This window comes from Solanum verrucosum, unplaced genomic scaffold (genome assembly GCF_900185275.1).
Source record: "Solanum verrucosum unplaced genomic scaffold, falcon-dt-bn FXZP01000103.1, whole genome shotgun sequence".
Taxonomy (NCBI): domain Eukaryota; kingdom Viridiplantae; phylum Streptophyta; class Magnoliopsida; order Solanales; family Solanaceae; genus Solanum; species Solanum verrucosum.
The window spans coordinates 2,225,951-2,243,914 of NW_026020048.1; the positions used below are offsets into that span (position 1 = coordinate 2,225,951).

Genomic DNA, 17,964 nt, shown 5'->3' on the forward strand with positions numbered 1-17,964 from the left:
CACAAATTGCTAAGAGTTTTTCGGGAACAAATTTAATGGTTAAAAAGAAAGTTCAAGAGTTTAATTATATTCATTAAAAAGGTCTTAGTTGATTCAATTCATTAACCATTATGAGTGGAGTACTATATTTTATTATCAATTTATTACTACTGAGTACTGATAATACAACTTGATAATAATAATAATAATAACAATACAAAGAAATTGGACAGATATAAAGCATATAACAAAAATATATTTATTTCTTGGTCATAAACCCCCAACCCCACCCTTAAGAGGTAGATAGGAACAATTTAAATATTTAAAGAAGCCGATTCTAATTCAAGTTGTGAAGATGGTTCATTTACAATATCATAAAGTAGGTAACCAAAAACAACTTTTAGAAATAGAAATGTAATATAAGTGCCTTTTAACCTTTCAAAGATTGGAAATGATTCTTGATCAAGTCCAAGTTGATTTACGTCTATCATTTTTTTATTTTTATAAAACAAAAACAAAAACAAAAGCGAAAGTAGCGGTAGTGGTAGGAACCAAAGTGGCCTAGTGGACAATGACTAAAGAGTTGTCTTTTGGATAAGATTCAGATGAACTACCCTTTAACTATTGCACATGAAATTGTAATCCTTTTTTTTATAATAAAGTTGCAACATTATTCCCCTACAGTGCTTAAATGTTGGCCTATATATGAACCAAATTGACCGCACTATTCTATTTAGTATTTAGTTGTGGCCGACTAGGAGAATGTGTTTTTCCTCAATCTTTTGCTTTCTGATTTTTTTTATAATGTCATTTTTATATCTTATAAGATTTTTTGAGCGGCTCACATTTGACACTCAACATACTTTCTTTCACTTGATTAAATAGCTCATGGAAGTGCTGTGTAATTTTTTAATAAATAAAGATGATCGTTGATATCCATCGAATCGAAAATTTCTGTTTTGTTTTTGTTTTTTTTTAGTATTTTGGTTGGTCAGATTCCATTTTTCTTTGCTTTTAAGTAGTTACATTTATCGTATTAAATGTTGTAGACAAAATTTGATCGACTTAAGTGTGAAAATTAATTTCAACAAAAAAAAAATTGCAATCAATTAAAGGTCCAAAGAGGCGCAACTAACAAGAGTGAACCAAGGCATTCCATCAATCAATCAATTATACAAAACTCTGGAACATAATAGCTTTAATTATATGACCCTCTAATATGTATAGAGATAACTAAAAGTTCTCCCATTACGAATTTTTATCTACATACAAATCTCTAAGACATCTCCAATCCAATCCTCTCTTTTACTCTCCAAATATAGAGTTCTCTATTTTTTCAGATAACCAACTCCAACCCAATTTTCTGTTTTACTATCTAAAAAAGAATCTTTTTCTCTCTCCTCAATATTATAGTATTATTTCTATTTCATTCTTATTTTCTTATTTCATAATATAAATCCTTTATTTCTTTTTTCCCAAATAATTACTTTATATAATTTTTAATGTGATATGAAATTATATTTTATTCTAATTTTTTAAATAACATAAATTGCAAGAAAATATAATATAATACATAAAATTAGGGGACAAATTCAAATAAAAGTGACATACAATTACATAAACACTCAATTTTCAAAATTATTACATTGCTCCCATAAATACTCTATTAATGCATTACGGAGTTCAAAATGAGCATTTTTTGTCCTTAATTTTTTTATGTCTAGCTAAAAATTGTTCAAACCAGAGATTTTCATCTACTACCATTTCTATAGTTGAAGTTGGAGCCTCTACGGCATCTTGAATTGGTGCATTGAGATCACGTTCATCCTCAATTATCATGTTGTACAATATAATACATGTAGTCATTATATCATGTAGTACATGTCGTGATCTTTAATGCCAACATTCTAAACACAACGGTAATTTTTTGCAAAGTAGATAATCCAAATCTACCCAGCGCATCAATGCGTTGTTCGAAGTACGTGTCGTGATTTTTAATTGCATCAACGATACGAAGAAACAAATTGCGGGACATTCGATAACGACGGCGAAATATTGCATCATTAAAGTGTGATGTGGCTGAAAACTAATCATGAAATAAATTATCATCAGCCGTCTCACGATCACGATTGATTACCACATGACCTGGAATGGAGCCACCTATGAAAACTTCATTAGTATGATTTTGTAGAACTTGTTGGAACATGTAGTTGTTCATACGTAGCTGATTTATTAAATTATCATGAAGTTCTGTACTAGGAAAAAATTTCAAATCTAACGAAGATGATGAGGAAGAAGAAAAATCTTCATCATTATTATTAGAACAATCTCCAAGATTGAAATTCATTTTCAAAGGACAAACCAAATTACTTGAATATGTTTTGAAATGAAATGAATGTGCAGACTTCAAGTGGTAAATGGTGTTCATTATATAATAAGTAATGTTTTATCTAAAAAATATTAAATGTACTGATGAGAATCTCATCCAACCATTTATAATAAGATGAAATCCATCTAATGGTGAATATGAAGATTACATTTTTAAATTATTGTTGTGATCAATTATGTATTGTATTTTATCTTGTATTTAAATTATTATGTTATGTATTATATTGTATTGTTATCTTGTATTTAAATTATTATGTTATGTATTGTATTGTTATCTTGTATTTAAATTATCATATCATGTATTGTATTTTTAAATTAATTTTTTTCATCCTGCCATTTTAATTTTGCGTATTCTTTATAATTAAAATTAATAATAAAATAAAATTTTATTATTCACGAAAATTAGAAAAAAAAAATTATTAATTTGAAATTAAAATAGTATATATTAAATAATATTTTTAAAAATATTATATTACATTTAAAAAAGAATTATGAATATTAGATATTTAATTAATGGAATTATATGTAAAATAATGTGTTAATTAGAAAGTAAATAGAAATAATAATAAAATAATGAAAAAGTGAAATAGAGAGTGTTAATACATTCACCTCTCTAAATTTGAAAAATAGAGGGTGATTTGGAGGTGGGTTGGAGTGCCCATTCTCTATTTTACTCTCCAAATATAGAGAATGGAGAGCAAAATAGAGGTGGGTTGGAGATGGTGTAACAAGAAGTAAAAGGACTCTCAGCAAAAGAAAAAAACCTAAGCTAATCACTAAAATAAGTACTTAGCATATAGTTTTATCGTTAGGTTTGTAGTTAATTAATAGTCCTCGTGAAAACAATATCTTACTCGGTATATATAAAGGCAACAAAAAGCTAGACCCTCAAATCCCTCCCTCCCTTGCCCAAAACCCCTTGGAGACGAGTTACTGTTAAAAACAAAAAAATGGTTTAAATTTGAGCTGACAACAGTCTATCACAGAACAAGTCAAATTCCCACCCCGCACCACTCATCAACCCCATAACTTACAGAGTTTATTTGAATAAGTTCCATCTAGTTCCGAGGTTGAATGGGGGTATTGCACCCAAAAAAGAAGTAGCAAAACTATCGATAGCAGCAGCAGCAGCAACCACTTGAGGAACAAGTTTCAAACAATTATCTAATGAAATAACACTTGTGAATTGGAAAGGATAAAAGTTGCAGAAGTTGCTTTCGCAGAGCTGTAGTTGAATAAAGACGATGTAAGAAAACACTCAGTTTTCAGGGTAGAAGATGATATACCATATTACAATACACCGTAACAAAGCCCCACTATTTTAATGAGCAAACTCGTATACAGCAAGTTACGTCTTCATGGCAGGCCTCACCAGGCCCAAACCACTTCCACTCCCCAAGTGTTTGAAGTCTTTTGCTTCAAGATTATCTCCATGGGCAGCAAATCCTGTTCCTCCCTTTTTCACATTCACCAGATTTCTATCTTTACATGGTTTGTCACAGACCACGCAAACCTTGTCAACAGCCACAAATTTCTCTGCACATTTCTTGCAGAAGACATGTCCACAAGTATTAAGTGCCACAAGTGACAATGTATTGGTCAGTGTGACCTTGCAACTGGGGCATATGAAACTCTTGTCAAGAGACTTGTGTTTCTTCTGTGCACTTGTATCTTCAGTAAAGTGTATAGGGAAAAGGTTTTTCATCTTAATTTTTTCCCTCCCTTCAGGACAAGTTGTGCTTGTGGATGGGGCTTCCACCTTAGCAGGTGCATCTGGTGTTGCAGAGGGCAGCCAAAATGCTTTCATGGTTCTAAGTGCTTCTTCCTCATAAGAAGTGGCCTTCACGCTGTTGGCCCCATGGAATCCATTCTTGTCTCTGTTGTAGTTCTTATCATTGTACTGCGGAACTGGACCATGATTTTGTTGATCAAATGCATCAAGCTCCCTGGCTTTCTGCAGCATCAACCTCTCCTCTTCCTCTTCTTTTTCTTGCTTCTGCTGACCAGTATGAGCAGCTAACTTTCTGCAACACAAAGTAACAGCTTGTCAAATAAAACTTCACAAAGGATGATTCTAAGATTACAAACAAGAATGTTTACCAAATCCCCACCCCTTTCTTCCACTCCACACTGCCCTTTTCTCCTTTTCCAGAGAAATGCAGGCATGAAGCAAGATTGGAAGATATATTAGTCAGTGTTATTCCTTCCAGGTGGAAGACGGGCAACTGTTTTGTTAATAGAAGTAACTAACAACAAGCATTGCAACTTAAGAATAAGTAACTATTTACTCAGAAAGGCTGCAGTTTTCACTTGAAAGGGATTCCAAACAAGTATTCCACAAGTCAGTACGAAGACCTCTTTATTGGCTAGTCTATAATTAACACTCTTTTCATCCACTACTTTATGGACACAATAACTGGACTTGGAGATTGGAATTAATTTTGGCTTGTGTATTAGTATCATTATAATAATAGAAGGCAAACATTAAAGTGGCTCATGAAAATTCAGTAGTACCCTCTTTCTTTTTCTTTTTTGACTTGCTTATTAGTATTGGACTGAGATGAACTTAGGAAGGTAACATGGACCCTGAGGATTCATATAGCTTACTCCCCTGCTTGGGATTCAGTCATAGTTGTGGTACTTGCATATTTGTATTTTGGTAATAGTAAAGAATAGCATTAAAGAAGAAGCTGAAAAATGACAGTACCCTTCTTAAAACTAACCACGCCACCAAATTATTGCCGTTAGAAAGTGCAGGAGACTCTGGCCTCATAAGAGGAATCGAACACAAATAGTTTTTATGTTAACCTTGGGGCTACAGCCTACAAGTACAGTTTGCAAGTCAAGTATCCTATCCATAAGTTCTGGGATATATTTGCCTCTAGACCAAAATCCATTAGATTATATGGTGTGTTCGGAGGTCAATTCACAACCACAACAAAGACTAAAATATATCCAATAGGTTCTCTTCAAGATGCACTGAATCATAAGACTAGCCTACAACTGCAGACATCATACAACTCAATCTAATCCAACTAGACCTATATTAAGGACATAAATTAGGAGTCTCTTAATCACTGAGATATTCTCTGTTTTGGTGTCGAACAGATGAAAGCACTAGCTATGGCCATCGTACTCTCGTAGTTGCAAAATTTCAAAACTTGCTGCAGTATCCTTCCAAACTTCGAGTCTCACTACATTAGAAAGACATCTCCGGAGTTCCTCTTACCAATCTACACAGAAAATTTAACTTACACCCAACCTCCACATATTACTCCCCCATTAAGAACCACAGATATCGTCAGTTTCTCTTAGCTGAAATAGTATTTTTTTTTTTTATTATTATTACTATTTCACAGCTGAAATAGAATTCACAAGCACAATCTTACAAACCTGGGCACACAACAAAGTAAATCAAGCAAACCACATGATCTCAGCACCAAGACATATAATTTCATACAAAACGCACCTTAAGCATAAAAAAAATCGGCAATTCATATATAATATCATTTCCTTTCAAAACCACAAAAAGATCAATTGAGAGAAAGTTTGCAAAGGACAGAAAATAGGCACCTTTGGATATCCTTTTTCTGGGACAAAAGGCATTCTAGAATGCATTCTTTGCAAAAGACATGCCCTTTCTGGCAACACAACGGATCGATGAAGGGTTTTAAGCAAAGGGAACAAGCATCGAACGGCTTAATTGAATCTTTGCCCAGCCTCTCCTTTTGTGTTCCGTACCCTAACTTTCGCTTCTCATCGTAGGTAAAGAAGGCGAGATCGTTGTTGTTCTTCGAGTGTCTCTGCGGCATCTTTCAAAACCCTAATTATAATTCACCTGAATTTTGAAGACGATTTTTGTGAATTTGGGGGAGAAAACGAAAAAGAAAAACCCTATGAAGTGGATTATCCAATCGGGTTAGTAGCTGTCGTCGGGTTTCCTAAGGGATTTATAGCGTCACTTGGCGGTGACAAAATATTTGTACACGTAGCTTGCTCTTTTTTCCTTGTTTTCGATAATCCATTTCCTAATTCATTTATGATTTACTTTTGTTTTTCTTTTCCTAGGAGTATTTCTTTTCTATTTCAAGAAAAAAACTTGCTCAAATTAATTTTAACAAAAATCATGATATATACTCTATTATTTTGAAGATTATTAACGAACAAGTGATTAAATCATAAACATAATTAGATCCATGTATATTTATTTTTTTGAATCCCATAATTTACTTTAGGATTAATAAATAAGTTGACACACTTATTTGCATTAATTTGTAAACACATGCCCTCTAACATCACATAGATAGGAGGGTGGAATTACACGCGTATATGTACCTTTGCATTTTTTTAAAAAAATATGCATTTGTTAACTTTGATCATATATATATATATAATAATAATCAAATATTTTGTTAGGTACCTTAAAAAATAGTAGATTTGGTACATTGATTCAACGCGCGTTAAAGTTTCATTGCATAAACGTAATAACCTATATAAGCTACACTATCTTTAATACTCCTCATTTTAAGATTTTGATTTCATCTATAACTTCATATCTTTAAACATGTTTTTCCTTCCGCATATTCCTCACTTGCTTGATTAGTATAACAAATCCACGAAATATAAAATAATGATATATCATCTTCATAGCTAAAATCAAAATGTACACTTGAAAGCTATCATTCATCAATGGTAGTGTTGCTCAAGAGCGAATTTAGCCGTTTGAGGTTCAATTGAATTCATAACTTTTATCTTAATTTTGAATTTTCAGTATAAAATTCAATAAAATTACTAAATAATTGAGCTATTAACTGATAACTCAACCAAAATGATGAGTTCGATGGTTATAATTGAAATCTTAAATATAATTAAAAAAAATTAGATCAATTTCTAATCCCCGAACTCAAAGCAACAACTCGTTAGTCAACGTTGTCCAAAATGTCATAAAGCTCAACAAAGTTTCTTTAGTTCTATATCCTAGTTCACCAATTAAACGTATCCCATACAATGAAACAATTCATTTTCAAATTTCTTTCTTTCTATTACCTCTTTTGAGTCTTTTCTAGTTGGTCATCATTTGTTTTTTTTCTTCTTTTTTTGGATATTATTAACAAAGAGATGGGATAAGGACAAAATATTGGACACCAATTAAGGAAAATAATTAAATACAGTACTATTCAAGTGTATTATTGTATTGGATAAGATTAGCCCAAAAAAAAAAAGTCAATATATTATTGACCATTTCTCAAATAAAAAAAAAATAAAAAAACCTCCAGTACACTCAATTCCAGCTAATTCCTGTAACCTTTCTTCTTCCCAAAGGTCCGAAGAACTCAACGATACACACTGTGGAATCGGATTCGAACATCACAAAATACACAATAACTCTCTGAATTCTTCAATACCCATTTTGTATTTATCTCTTTACACCATGATGACATCACCCAAAAAGCCACCACCAGAATCCGACCGTACACTCACGGCGATCATGCACCAACCGGCATCTCCTCGTTTCCATTTAGGAACTCCCACTTCCGGAGCTAACCGGAAGGTCGCTATCGCCGTCGATCTTAGCGATGAAAGTGCTTATGCCGTCAAATGGGCTGTGCAAAATTACCTCCGACCAGGTGACGCCGTTATACTCCTTCACGTCCGTCCAACTTCGGTACTTTATGGAGCTGATTGGGGTGCTATTGATGTTTCTGTTGACACTGAAAATGAAGAATCACAGCGGAAACTGGAAGATGATTTTGATAACTTCACAACTACGAAATCTAATGATTTAGCACAGCCACTTGTGGAGGCTAATATTCCATTCAAGATTCATATTGTGAAGGATCATGATATGAAGGAAAGGTTGTGTTTGGAAGTTGAGAGGTTGGGTTTGAGTGCTGTTATAATGGGGAGTAGAGGGTTTGGTGCATCAAGGCGTAGCCCTAAAGGAGGGATGCTTGGTAGTGTGAGTGATTACTGTGTGCATCATTGTGTTTGCCCTGTTGTTGTTGTTAGATATCCTGATGATAAAGATGCTACTAGTGGCAATGACTTGGTCACAGATGTGCTTCACCCTGTGCCTGAGGAGGAGCCTATATACCATGATGCCTCCGATAAAACTGCAGGTATATATATCTTCAGATCACAATTTCTATTTCTTTGCAAGTAGACATTGATTATGTGTGGTCTTTGTTTGATCAAAGGAATACCAGGATGATTAGTTTAAATGATTGGATGATTAGTACTGCCTCAAAGGTTGTGACTTTATTTAAGGGTTTATGCTTTTAGACATTTATCTTTGATTTTTATTGTGTGCTTTTAGATATGTGAAAGTGGTCTGTTGTAATTACTCGGTCGAGATGTTTGATTATCAGCTAGGAAGTGAGTTGACTCTAGTTTGATGTTTCAATCAGCTTAGTTAGTCGTAAGTAATGCCATGTCAAATATTATTTCTGTTTCGTTATCATAGGATGATTGTTGATTAGATGAGTAATGTATTTATGTTAGGTGAATTTTGTGTAGTTGTAGCCATTGAGCAGGGTTTGGGTATTTCTCCCTTTTTGGCCTATGGAATCAGTTGTTTGGCTTTTGGCATAGTTGATAGATGTTAGTTGTAAGTAACTTATCAGTTGTGAAGCATTTTGTGGTATACATCTGTAACATATGAGTTGTTTCACTTGTTTGTGACAAAATTCATATGAATAATCGTCCTAGTTAGTTCTTTTGGAAAATACAACAGTCTTGTTCTGGTTAATGATAGTAGTACTCTTTGAAAGTCAGCTTCATTTCTAGATATGCTTTAGTGGGGCTTTTTACTATCCTCAAATACCATTATTCCTGCATGTGCTGCTATTGGGTAACTTGTTCCCCTAGGTTACCTAGCGAAAGAAGCTTTTTCACCTAGGGTCCAATTACTTGTAGATGAGAGAGAGGAAGAAAGGTAAACAAGTGCACGGTTTCTGGTGGAAATAGTGTCAACAAGTAGAGCGAAGGGATGAGGTTTAGTGGGTGGCGATTGATACAGGTGGAAAGAGAAAATGCTGGCCCTAAAATTTAGGGAATGGTACTTGGTAGAGCAGGGTGAACCTCGTGAAGTAAGTAAGTTGAAATCTCTTGGCCCCAGGGCGTTGATCTAGTGTAAGAGCGCAGCTCATGTTGTATGGATTAGGCTCACATTATGGGTTTGAACCCTACTACAGACAAAAGCCTGGTACTTAAGTGAAGGGTAGATGGGTAAGTCCATTATCCAACGAATTTCGAACTGTACGCTGCTGATCCTCTTAAGATTTCTCGGTTATAAAGAAGTTGAGTTCTCTTTGTTGGTTTTTCTACTTTGTCCTTGTGAAATCTCGACTTTTGAACCATTTCTTTGCGGAAAATTAGAACTGGCTAGAGTAATTTCAAAAAAAAAATTAGAACTGGCTAGAAGGATTTGATATGAGCTCCAAAAGAAGGTTTAACAATTGTATTTTGATTTTTTTCTTTTCTGGTAGATATATGAAAACCTAGAAACTAGATTCTATTTGTTCTTTTGCTTATGTCAGGATTCAGGAATAGCTTATAAACCATGGCCATTTCAATGAAATATATTCTTTGCTTTGAGGTTCTTGTGGAAGTACTCAAGTTTTAGCATCTTAGGGATAGACTTACCTTGGCATCTTCTGTATGTGTACACTGTTGAAAAATCAGTCCTGATATGCTAAATCTGTGAGAAGATAACTTGATGTAAATAACTGCAGTAAGGTGACTTTGATTCCACCATTCAACTTGAAAACAATGCTTCTTCAGCACTGACAATCTAGCATAGGCTTTGGATGTACTCTAGCTGAAAACCAGGCTTTTGACCCCTTTCTGGTATGAACCTTGACATCATGTGATCTCCATGAATTGCGTTAATTTCCAGCTCCTGAATTTGTTACTTCTTGCATGGTTCATTTTTCTGACAAGTGAGAGGTGTAGTGGGTTTGACACTCATTCCTATTTCTGTAATAAAAGATTTGTAGCTGATGCTCTATATGGTTTTTTAGCGCACCACCAAGTGTTCTGCAAGGTCACCATGCAGATAAAGTTCTTATTGTCGTTTTCTTTTTCTTTAGATAAAGATGGAACAAATATTATGTAGTATTAATATTTAAATAGTGAGGTAAATGATTTACTGTAAAGATGAAAATACTAAACAACTCCAGAGTTTGGGAAATGTCTGATCTTTGTTGGACACAAGTTTTTCCTTAGAGGAACATGATGCCTCAAAGGAGGCAACTGTGAAAGATATAAACAATGCCCTTTCCTTCCATTAAATTAGCATCAATCATGTTTTCACTCACTCTTATTGATGACATTGTTGATTCCTAAGCTGTCCTCATTATGCAGATTCGGAGAAGGCTTCTTGAATAAGTTGAAGGTGAAGAGATGTTTGAGTACGGGTGAGGCGGACTTGATTTTGGTGTAGGCGTGCGCCATTTGGAACATGAATTTGGTGGTTTTCAGTGCTTTCTTTTTCTGCTTATGGTCGTCTGCTGTGTGTCGAGTTTATGAAGTTTGGAATGGTTGTAATTGTTCATGATCTTCTTTTCTTTGTTTTAGGTTTTAAAATAGGCTGTCTGTTTTTTCATGTGGAATAACTATCTTTTGAAGCTGCTTTGCAAGTTCAACTTCTCTGTTGAATGCTTTACGACTATGCTTGAACTTTTTCTGTTATTATTCTGGAGAGTTTCTTCACAATCTTAAATATGTCAGATAACTTACAATAGGCTTCGAAGGAATAGTGTCCATGTGTTACAAATTGAGCCTTCAGTCAGTTGATAGCTGACCTGGTCCCTTCTATTTTATCTTACGCGGTGTTTGGACTTCAAAATTAGATTGATTTGAAGTTGAAATTTTGTTTAGACATGTCATTTCCATTGTACCTTTATTTTATCTTGAACCAAATATGCGTGTTTTATTTTATTGAGACCTATAGCATACTTAAAATTGGATGTGATGATTGAGTAGATACCTCGTTGATCAATACTTGCAAAACCTCATAAGATGTAAACTAGAGATACTTGGGGAAATCATAACATAAGCTTACTCCAAACTACCTTTTACCTTAATAATTTTCATTGGCTTAAGATATGATAGAAGAGGATTGAAATAGATGATGGAATACAAACTACCTTTTCCCTTCATAATTTTCATTGCTCACTCCCAAGTAAATTAAAAGTATAATACAAAATTTTTGGATGCATGCAAAACATGAATCCTAAGTTGTTTTCTAAAGCAAATCATACACGACCTCCAGCCCTCTTCAACTCAAAGTCATCCATCAACCAATAACAAAAATATTGCAACTAGCTGGCAGCTGCTAATTATATGCGAGGTGAGCTTGACAAAATCACCAGAGAATCTCTTGTTTTATGTTTGCTCATGTCGCCTCTGGTAAAATATCCTCTGGCGTATCACCAGACCTCATTTGTTCTTCATCGTGGCTTTTCGTGTAGCTTCCCTAAGGGCTTTCCTCTTCTCTTCCCTGTAAAAATGTTGAAGATAATAATAGGTTATATGATCTGAAATTAACTCTGTTCCATTAGCACGTCAGAGTGTTTAACAACTCGTGATAGTGAAACTACAAATAGTACCTAGCTTTTGCAATTTCCTCTCTAGGAAGGGGTTTCTTCTTTTCCCTCTTTTTTGTTGCCACCACTTGGTTTTCTGCTTTTCCATTTTTAGTTGCACCGCTGTTTTGTCCAGCACCTTTCTTAACTGAATGTGTTTGGACATCCCTCTTCCTCTTTTTATCACCTGCTAATTCCTCTTTCAATTTCCTATTCTCATTTGCAATGCCTTTTTTATCTGAATGCTTGTCATCATCTTCTTCAGAATCCTGCTGGTCACTGTTCTCAATGCTTTCAGCACCTTCTACTTCTTCAGACTGAACCGACGATTTAGCAGCAGACTTAGAATTGCTCATCTTTTTCAACTGAAAAAGAAACAAGACATATGAGGCAAAATGTTTTTACTGAAACAAACTTGCAGCAACTCCAAAGAAGAAATATGTTTATAATCTTTCATTTGTTTTTACAACCACATGTGCCAGTCCCAATTCATTTTTTAGTCCCAGAAACCATAATAATTTCTTCTATTACCCAGTGTAGTCTTCACTTGAGTGGGGTTTGGATTCTTCTATATATCTTACAAGTAAGAAAATCATTAATCATTTCAAGTTCCACAAGCTTAATGAAAAGATGAAATGTTTGTTTGACATGAGGAAGTTAGATTTTTATACGAGTACAGAAGCATGAGAACTGAAGAGAAGCACACAAAACCTCATGTGTATAGGGTTGAATGATATTTATTGTGTATGGCCAACACAATGTAAACCAAGCAGGACAAAAGGGAAAAATCATTTCGAGAAAAAAGAAAGATGACTTTCAGAGGACAATTCAATGATATGCTAAGTCAGAATAACTAATGCGACTTGTTCTCCTGCATTTTTTTCCAATGGAATAAAAGAACAGAAATAAATCATTTTGTACTTCACTTAGCACTTTACTGTAATCAATTTTAAGAATAATGACCATCATAAGTAGGACTCTGAAGCCTCCATTCGAACTCTCTCAACTTGATACTTCACATCCTTGTTTTCTATAGTCATCTCTAGTTCAATAAACATAAGTTCTTAAATAAAGCAATTGCTTCGCAGCTATAAATAATAAGGCATACCTTGGCTACAAAGAATCCATCCATGTTGTGCACATGAGGATAGAATCGCCTTGTCTTGTCCAAAGATGTGTGGAAACGGTGCTGCCTAAACCGAATAAATCTGGGAGAGACAGCTTTAATTAGTTGTAGAATTAGACAGCCTTTCAAGTAAATGCACATACACTATAAAAGTTATACCCAGGCCTCCCAAAATCAAGTCCACATGGCACAAGCTTAACATCTCTCTTCTTGAGTGCATAATCTATAACTGCTTCATTCTGCAGTTCCAAGTTAGACAAATGAGTTGAATACTTTGCAAAGCACCAGCTTTTTTGAGAATTCATTTGGAAATATATGTAAAGAAAGATACCTCTTCAACCATAATGGAGCAGGTCGAATACACAATGTATCCACCTGATTTTGAGTTGGCATCAACCATGTCAATTGCTGCAAGTATTAGTTCCTGCAAATGAAAATTGACGATAAAACACGTTTCTCAAAGGCCACAACAATATGTGAATAGGGGAATATGTGACGAAAAGATTCATCATGGAGCAAAATTGACACTGCTTCCAATACCATCACCAACACCTTCCTGCTTTGGGAGGACACATATAACAACACATTAAAAAAAGAAAGGCGATAAGACAACTAGAAATGCAAAATGTGTCCTCCTATACAACAATTAATATCAACGGAATCAATCATTAGAAACAAATAAGATAAAGACCAATTCTTTATGCAGCTTAATCTCTCCCAGAATGCAGACTTTCAGAAACCAGTATTTTCAAACAGCCTGAGAAGTTAGATGCTTGCAATATACTTTGTGGTGTTCTGTTATGAATCATGACAAGCTCTGAAGCACCCAACTAATTCATGGAAATTTTCATGATATCCTCCCACAGCGCAAATCGTTGCAAGTGTATAAATATGGATGACACAAAATCACCAAATTTACACATCTAACTCATACCTTCTGCAGTTGTGAGCAATTTTGTATATCAGGTGCAGTTTTGGAAGTTTTAACAGACTCATCCTTGGAGATTACCTGCAGAAAGAACAACATTCATGGTTTAAACTTGATCTAAGCCAAGCATATATATAAAAGATTACCACATACCCCAGTGCCACTGCAGGGAGCATCCAGCAAAATCCTATCAGCAGTGTTCTGACCTAAAACTTTAGGCAACTGAAATGATCCCCCAAACAAGGTATTAGATCAGAGGACTTCGTCCATATCATCATTAAGAATGTAAACCAGGAAACAGAAACACAAGAACAAAATCTTGTCAGATCAATGCCTGTAGCTCGATGAAATTAGTAAAGACCTACTTCAGTCAATAAGCATGAGTGCTCATAATGGAGGATAAAATAGGACATTGTTCCCATATGAAATACAGAAAAAATAAAAATGTGCTAGTTCTAAAGGGAAGATTGCAAAATAGTCCAATTCAAACCTCTCTTCCATCGTAGTTGCAGACAATGGTGTTTGTTACCCCCATGCGATGTAAATTGGCAGTGAGAGATTTAAGTCTTGACTCCTTCATCTCATTTGCATAAATAATACCTAGTTTTTCAAGGTAAAATATGTCGGTGTCATTCAGACAATGATTGAAATGGCAAATGCTATTAAGCACTAATCTGGAAGATAGCATTATTTACAGTAACTTCAAAAGCAGAACCAGAGAGAAGTTAGAAAAATACCATGGCAAACATTAATATGTCACAAAATCTTAGGACAAGCAACAGTAAGTATATAAGACAGACAATCAGGAGTGACAACTGGAGGAAGCAAACAAATTGATAATGCAGGTTATTATTTACCAAGTACTGTTTTTTTACCAAGAATGATGTACATGAGCAAAGAGTAAAATAGAATGAAAACATCCAGTATATTTTGGTAAACTGCATTAGAAATTAGCAGGACAAGAAATGGAAAGCAATGAATTATTTTACAAGGAAATGGAGATAATCAATACTGACACCAGGGCAGCCAGATGTATTCAAATTCATTCTCCTATCTGTATCCAGAAAGTATGGATGCATTGTGGATAAAATGGACTCCTTCACAAGAAAAATATACAACATGATTAACTGCACAATGAATACATACCACTATTTTTCATCAGTGCAGCAACATAAGTTGTTTTGCCTCCAGGAGCAGCACTACACCATGAAAAAATTACCCACTTTAGGAGAACAAAAGCTAACAAAAATTTCACTTTTCTGCTAACTGAACTAACTAGTAAGAAGATGGCAGAAATTGCTTTAGCTTTCCTCCCAAAAGAAAAGATATTAGGTGCATAACTTGAACCTACGACAGACAAAGTTACATTTACGACAAAGCTGCTGATTTATAGAAAGAGAAAAGAAATTAAAAGAGAAAGAGGAAAAGCAGATGCTTTGTTTTTTTCTATTAGCTTTATCCTAGACTATCCAAGTATGGACTAGACAACTCTTTCAGCAATCAAACTTGTTAATTCTTACTAATACATATAAGAAAATGAAATGATAATAAATCTGAAAACAATATTGATAAAGAACTGAATAGGTGGAAATTCAATGATCGACAATTGAAGCTAACATTATTTAGAAAATAAGTTATTTACTTACGCCATATCAACGACACGTTCATTCTCCTGGGGGGCAAGGGCCATTACAGGCAGAAAAGAGCTTGCACTTTGGAGCTGTAAGCAAGTTATTATTAGAAATAAGTATCACAGTTGCATATTTAGAGCAAATATGTCTTGTAAACAAGTTAGTTATAAGAAACTGTAAGCAAGTCAGGTTACCATGTAATGACCAGCCATATACTCAGGAGTGGCACCAACTGGAACTTGAGAATCATATACAACTAGTCCAACCTACAAAGTCATAAATGCATATGCTGAAATAAGTAAGGATGCATATGAAACTAAGAAATAACAAATTTAAATTGTTACCTAAATAATGGGTTAATCCAAAGAAAACACACAGAATCACAGTTAATCTTTGTAATTGTACCTTTGACCATTTGCTTAATGGGTCCAAATTGACACCTCTGTTAAGAAGAACGCCAGCTAAATCCCGTCTGCGAGACTGAAATATTGTCCAAGCAATACAATATGAGTCGACCATCAGAGCGAAAAATCGGAAGGATAGAAAAGAGACAGAAAAAAAAATGACCTTCAAAGTGTTTGTCCGTAGAGAAATTGGTCTAGGTTTTTCAAATGCTTCAATAAGTTCAATCAGCTCAACAGGGGGAAACAACTGCAGTAAGGTCACACATCATCCACATTGAAATGAAAAATGCAACTTTTGAGAAGGGAAAAAGGTTCAGTCTACACTATTTTGAGATGGAAATTACCTCCACCAATGACTCAATCAGAAAATCATTGTATCCATAATATGAACCCAAGTCGCTTTTAAGTTGATCAACGTAATCCTTACGTGTCACACCTTCTTGCCTCAATGACTTCAAATTTGAAAGCACTCTAACAACTGCATTTATTTTATTATATTTGAATGATACACTTACTTCTCGGAAAAAATATATATAATTCAATGAAGGAGAAGAAACTCACTCTCTTTTATCCTCCTTTGGAGGTTAGAGAGATCCGGGGGTCTCTGTGTTTCTTCTTCAAGCTCCTAAAAACACAAAGACAAATTAGGCATTCATGATTATTTTCCCCCCTGAATGAGTGTATGACAAATCAAACCACTAATCAAGAACTTGAACTTTAAAGCAAACCTCAGTTGTCGGCAGTCTGAAATCATCAGCTTCTTCTTTAATATTGAGCTGCAGTTCTAAATCATTGTCCTCTTCTTCTCTTTTCCTTTCATCATCAATAGCTTTAGACTTCCTTACAAGATCATTATCATCTGCATCAGAGTCAGAATCTGCATTTGATTCCGAATTAACATCTGAACCATCATCTGCAAACATATGACAAAACAAAGAAGAATAGCCAGTGAGTCATAAATGATGGCTAAAATTAGAACACAAACGCAATGCACTAAGTTAAAACAGTACCAGCATCACCACTTCCTAATATATCAGCAGCAAAGGGGTCATCGATGTCAGAAGACATCTCAGAATCTGAATTAATTTCCTGTTCATCATCTTCTTGAAAATCCCCATCCGTTCCTTCACTATCACTAAAAAGTTCCTCCTTTTCCAGTGGCTTAGCTGGCAAAGGTTCCTTCTTTTGCTTCTTCTTGGCAGGGAGTTTCCCTAATTTAGAACCTGATTTCTTACCGAGCTTGGGACCAGCCATTTAAGCTACAATGCAACAAAAAGTTTTCACAAATAAAACCCTAATTCACTTCCAAAACCTGAACGGAAAATCAACAAAACCCTAATTTTTTTTTTCCAATATAACAATACGTTAGTTGCAGTGAGCCATTCAAGCCAATAAAATTAGTTTTTTTAAAAAAAAAAACTACAGAGGCATGCAGAGAGGAAGATGAAGATAGCGGCTGACTGTGGGAAAATTAATTAGCGAGGGCTCAACTGGAATTTTGGATTGGGTGCAAATTTGGGTTTGGTCTAATATTGCTGTTCTTCTTTCGGCCCAGTTAAAAAAGAATGTGGGCTTCCGTTTTTGGGCCGCCATTTAATTGACCTTCTGAAATTGAATTTTTTTGGATTAGGCAACATACGCTTAAGTCAAATCGATTCTAATATTATTTGTTACCATATTTCTCGAGTTATCATAGAATCCTCTTCATTTTTCTCTCTTTCATATTTTAAATTTATATAACATGATGTATTTACACTTCTCTATTTTACATATACATCCTTATAAGTCTATAACTAATGAATATGCCTTGTATTGTATCTAATAATAAAACAATAATTGGGCTAAAATGACTTTGTAAGATGACTGAATGGTCACTTTGCTTAATTTTCTTAATATTTTTTTGAGTAACTTTATTGATATT

The 17,964-nt window shown here is 34.4% G+C and overlaps 3 protein-coding genes across 4 annotated transcripts; 1 reads left to right on the top strand and 2 right to left on the bottom strand.

Moving 5' to 3' along the window:
• Positions 1 to 3,205: 3,205 nt before the first annotated feature.
• Positions 3,206 to 6,351, bottom strand: LOC125822425 (E3 ubiquitin-protein ligase CSU1). The gene is made up of 2 exons (XM_049501819.1): positions 5,941 to 6,351; positions 3,206 to 4,391 (listed from the first exon to the last, which is right to left on the bottom strand). Exons 1-2 carry the CDS (start codon positions 6,177 to 6,179, stop codon positions 3,716 to 3,718), a joined length of 915 nt encoding a protein of 304 aa, XP_049357776.1. The 5' UTR covers positions 6,180 to 6,351; the 3' UTR covers positions 3,206 to 3,715.
• Positions 6,352 to 7,673: 1,322 nt separating this feature from the next.
• LOC125822428 (universal stress protein PHOS32) lies at positions 7,674 to 11,032 on the top strand. Of its 2 annotated transcripts, none has more exons than XM_049501822.1 (2): positions 7,674 to 8,486; positions 10,732 to 11,032. In XM_049501822.1, exons 1-2 carry the CDS (start codon positions 7,799 to 7,801, stop codon positions 10,749 to 10,751), a joined length of 708 nt encoding a protein of 235 aa, XP_049357779.1. In that variant the 5' UTR covers positions 7,674 to 7,798; the 3' UTR covers positions 10,752 to 11,032. The 2 variants fall into 2 exon arrangements, with proteins under 2 accessions (XP_049357779.1, XP_049357780.1); XM_049501823.1 differs by lacking the exon at positions 10,732 to 11,032 and adding an exon at positions 10,101 to 10,224 and having other exon boundaries at positions 7,730 to 8,486.
• A 469-nt stretch (positions 11,033 to 11,501) lies between these two features.
• LOC125822415 (26S rRNA (cytosine-C(5))-methyltransferase NOP2B-like) lies at positions 11,502 to 17,383 on the bottom strand. Its single transcript, XM_049501809.1, has 17 exons — positions 17,054 to 17,383; positions 16,772 to 16,956; positions 16,605 to 16,668; positions 16,388 to 16,521; positions 16,207 to 16,290; positions 16,045 to 16,119; positions 15,834 to 15,905; positions 15,655 to 15,728; positions 15,155 to 15,207; positions 14,499 to 14,608; positions 14,162 to 14,230; positions 14,015 to 14,089; positions 13,412 to 13,504; positions 13,240 to 13,319; positions 13,063 to 13,162; positions 11,979 to 12,319; positions 11,502 to 11,869 (listed from the first exon to the last, which is right to left on the bottom strand). The coding sequence occupies exons 1-17, from the start codon at positions 17,295 to 17,297 to the stop codon at positions 11,809 to 11,811; spliced, it is 1,914 nt and encodes a 637-aa protein (XP_049357766.1). The 5' UTR covers positions 17,298 to 17,383; the 3' UTR covers positions 11,502 to 11,808.
• Positions 17,384 to 17,964: the final 581 nt, after the last annotated feature.

What these genes read in the sequence shown, in the direction of transcription:
- LOC125822425 (XM_049501819.1), bottom strand. Translation starts at nt 6,179, where the DNA reads ATGCCGCAGAGACACTCGAAGAACAACAACGATCTCGCCTTCTTTACC. An exon ending in CAGAAAAAGGATATCCAAAG is followed by an intron (nt 4,392 to 5,940) that starts GTGCCTATTTTC and finishes TTTGTGTTGCAG; the next exon opens with AAAGTTAGCTGCTCATACTG.
- LOC125822428 (XM_049501822.1), top strand. Translation starts at nt 7,799, where the DNA reads ATGATGACATCACCCAAAAAGCCACCACCAGAATCCGACCGTACACTC. An exon ending in TGCCTCCGATAAAACTGCAG is followed by an intron (nt 8,487 to 10,731) that starts GTATATATATCT and finishes CTCATTATGCAG; the next exon opens with ATTCGGAGAAGGCTTCTTGA.
- LOC125822415 (XM_049501809.1), bottom strand. Translation starts at nt 17,297, where the DNA reads ATGGCTGGTCCCAAGCTCGGTAAGAAATCAGGTTCTAAATTAGGGAAA. An exon ending in GAACGTGTCGTTGATATGGC is followed by an intron (nt 15,208 to 15,654) that starts GTAAGTAAATAA and finishes TTCATGGTGTAG; the next exon opens with TGCTGCTCCTGGAGGCAAAA. An exon ending in GCTCCATTATGGTTGAAGAG is followed by an intron (nt 13,320 to 13,411) that starts GTATCTTTCTTT and finishes TTGGAACTGCAG; the next exon opens with AATGAAGCAGTTATAGATTA.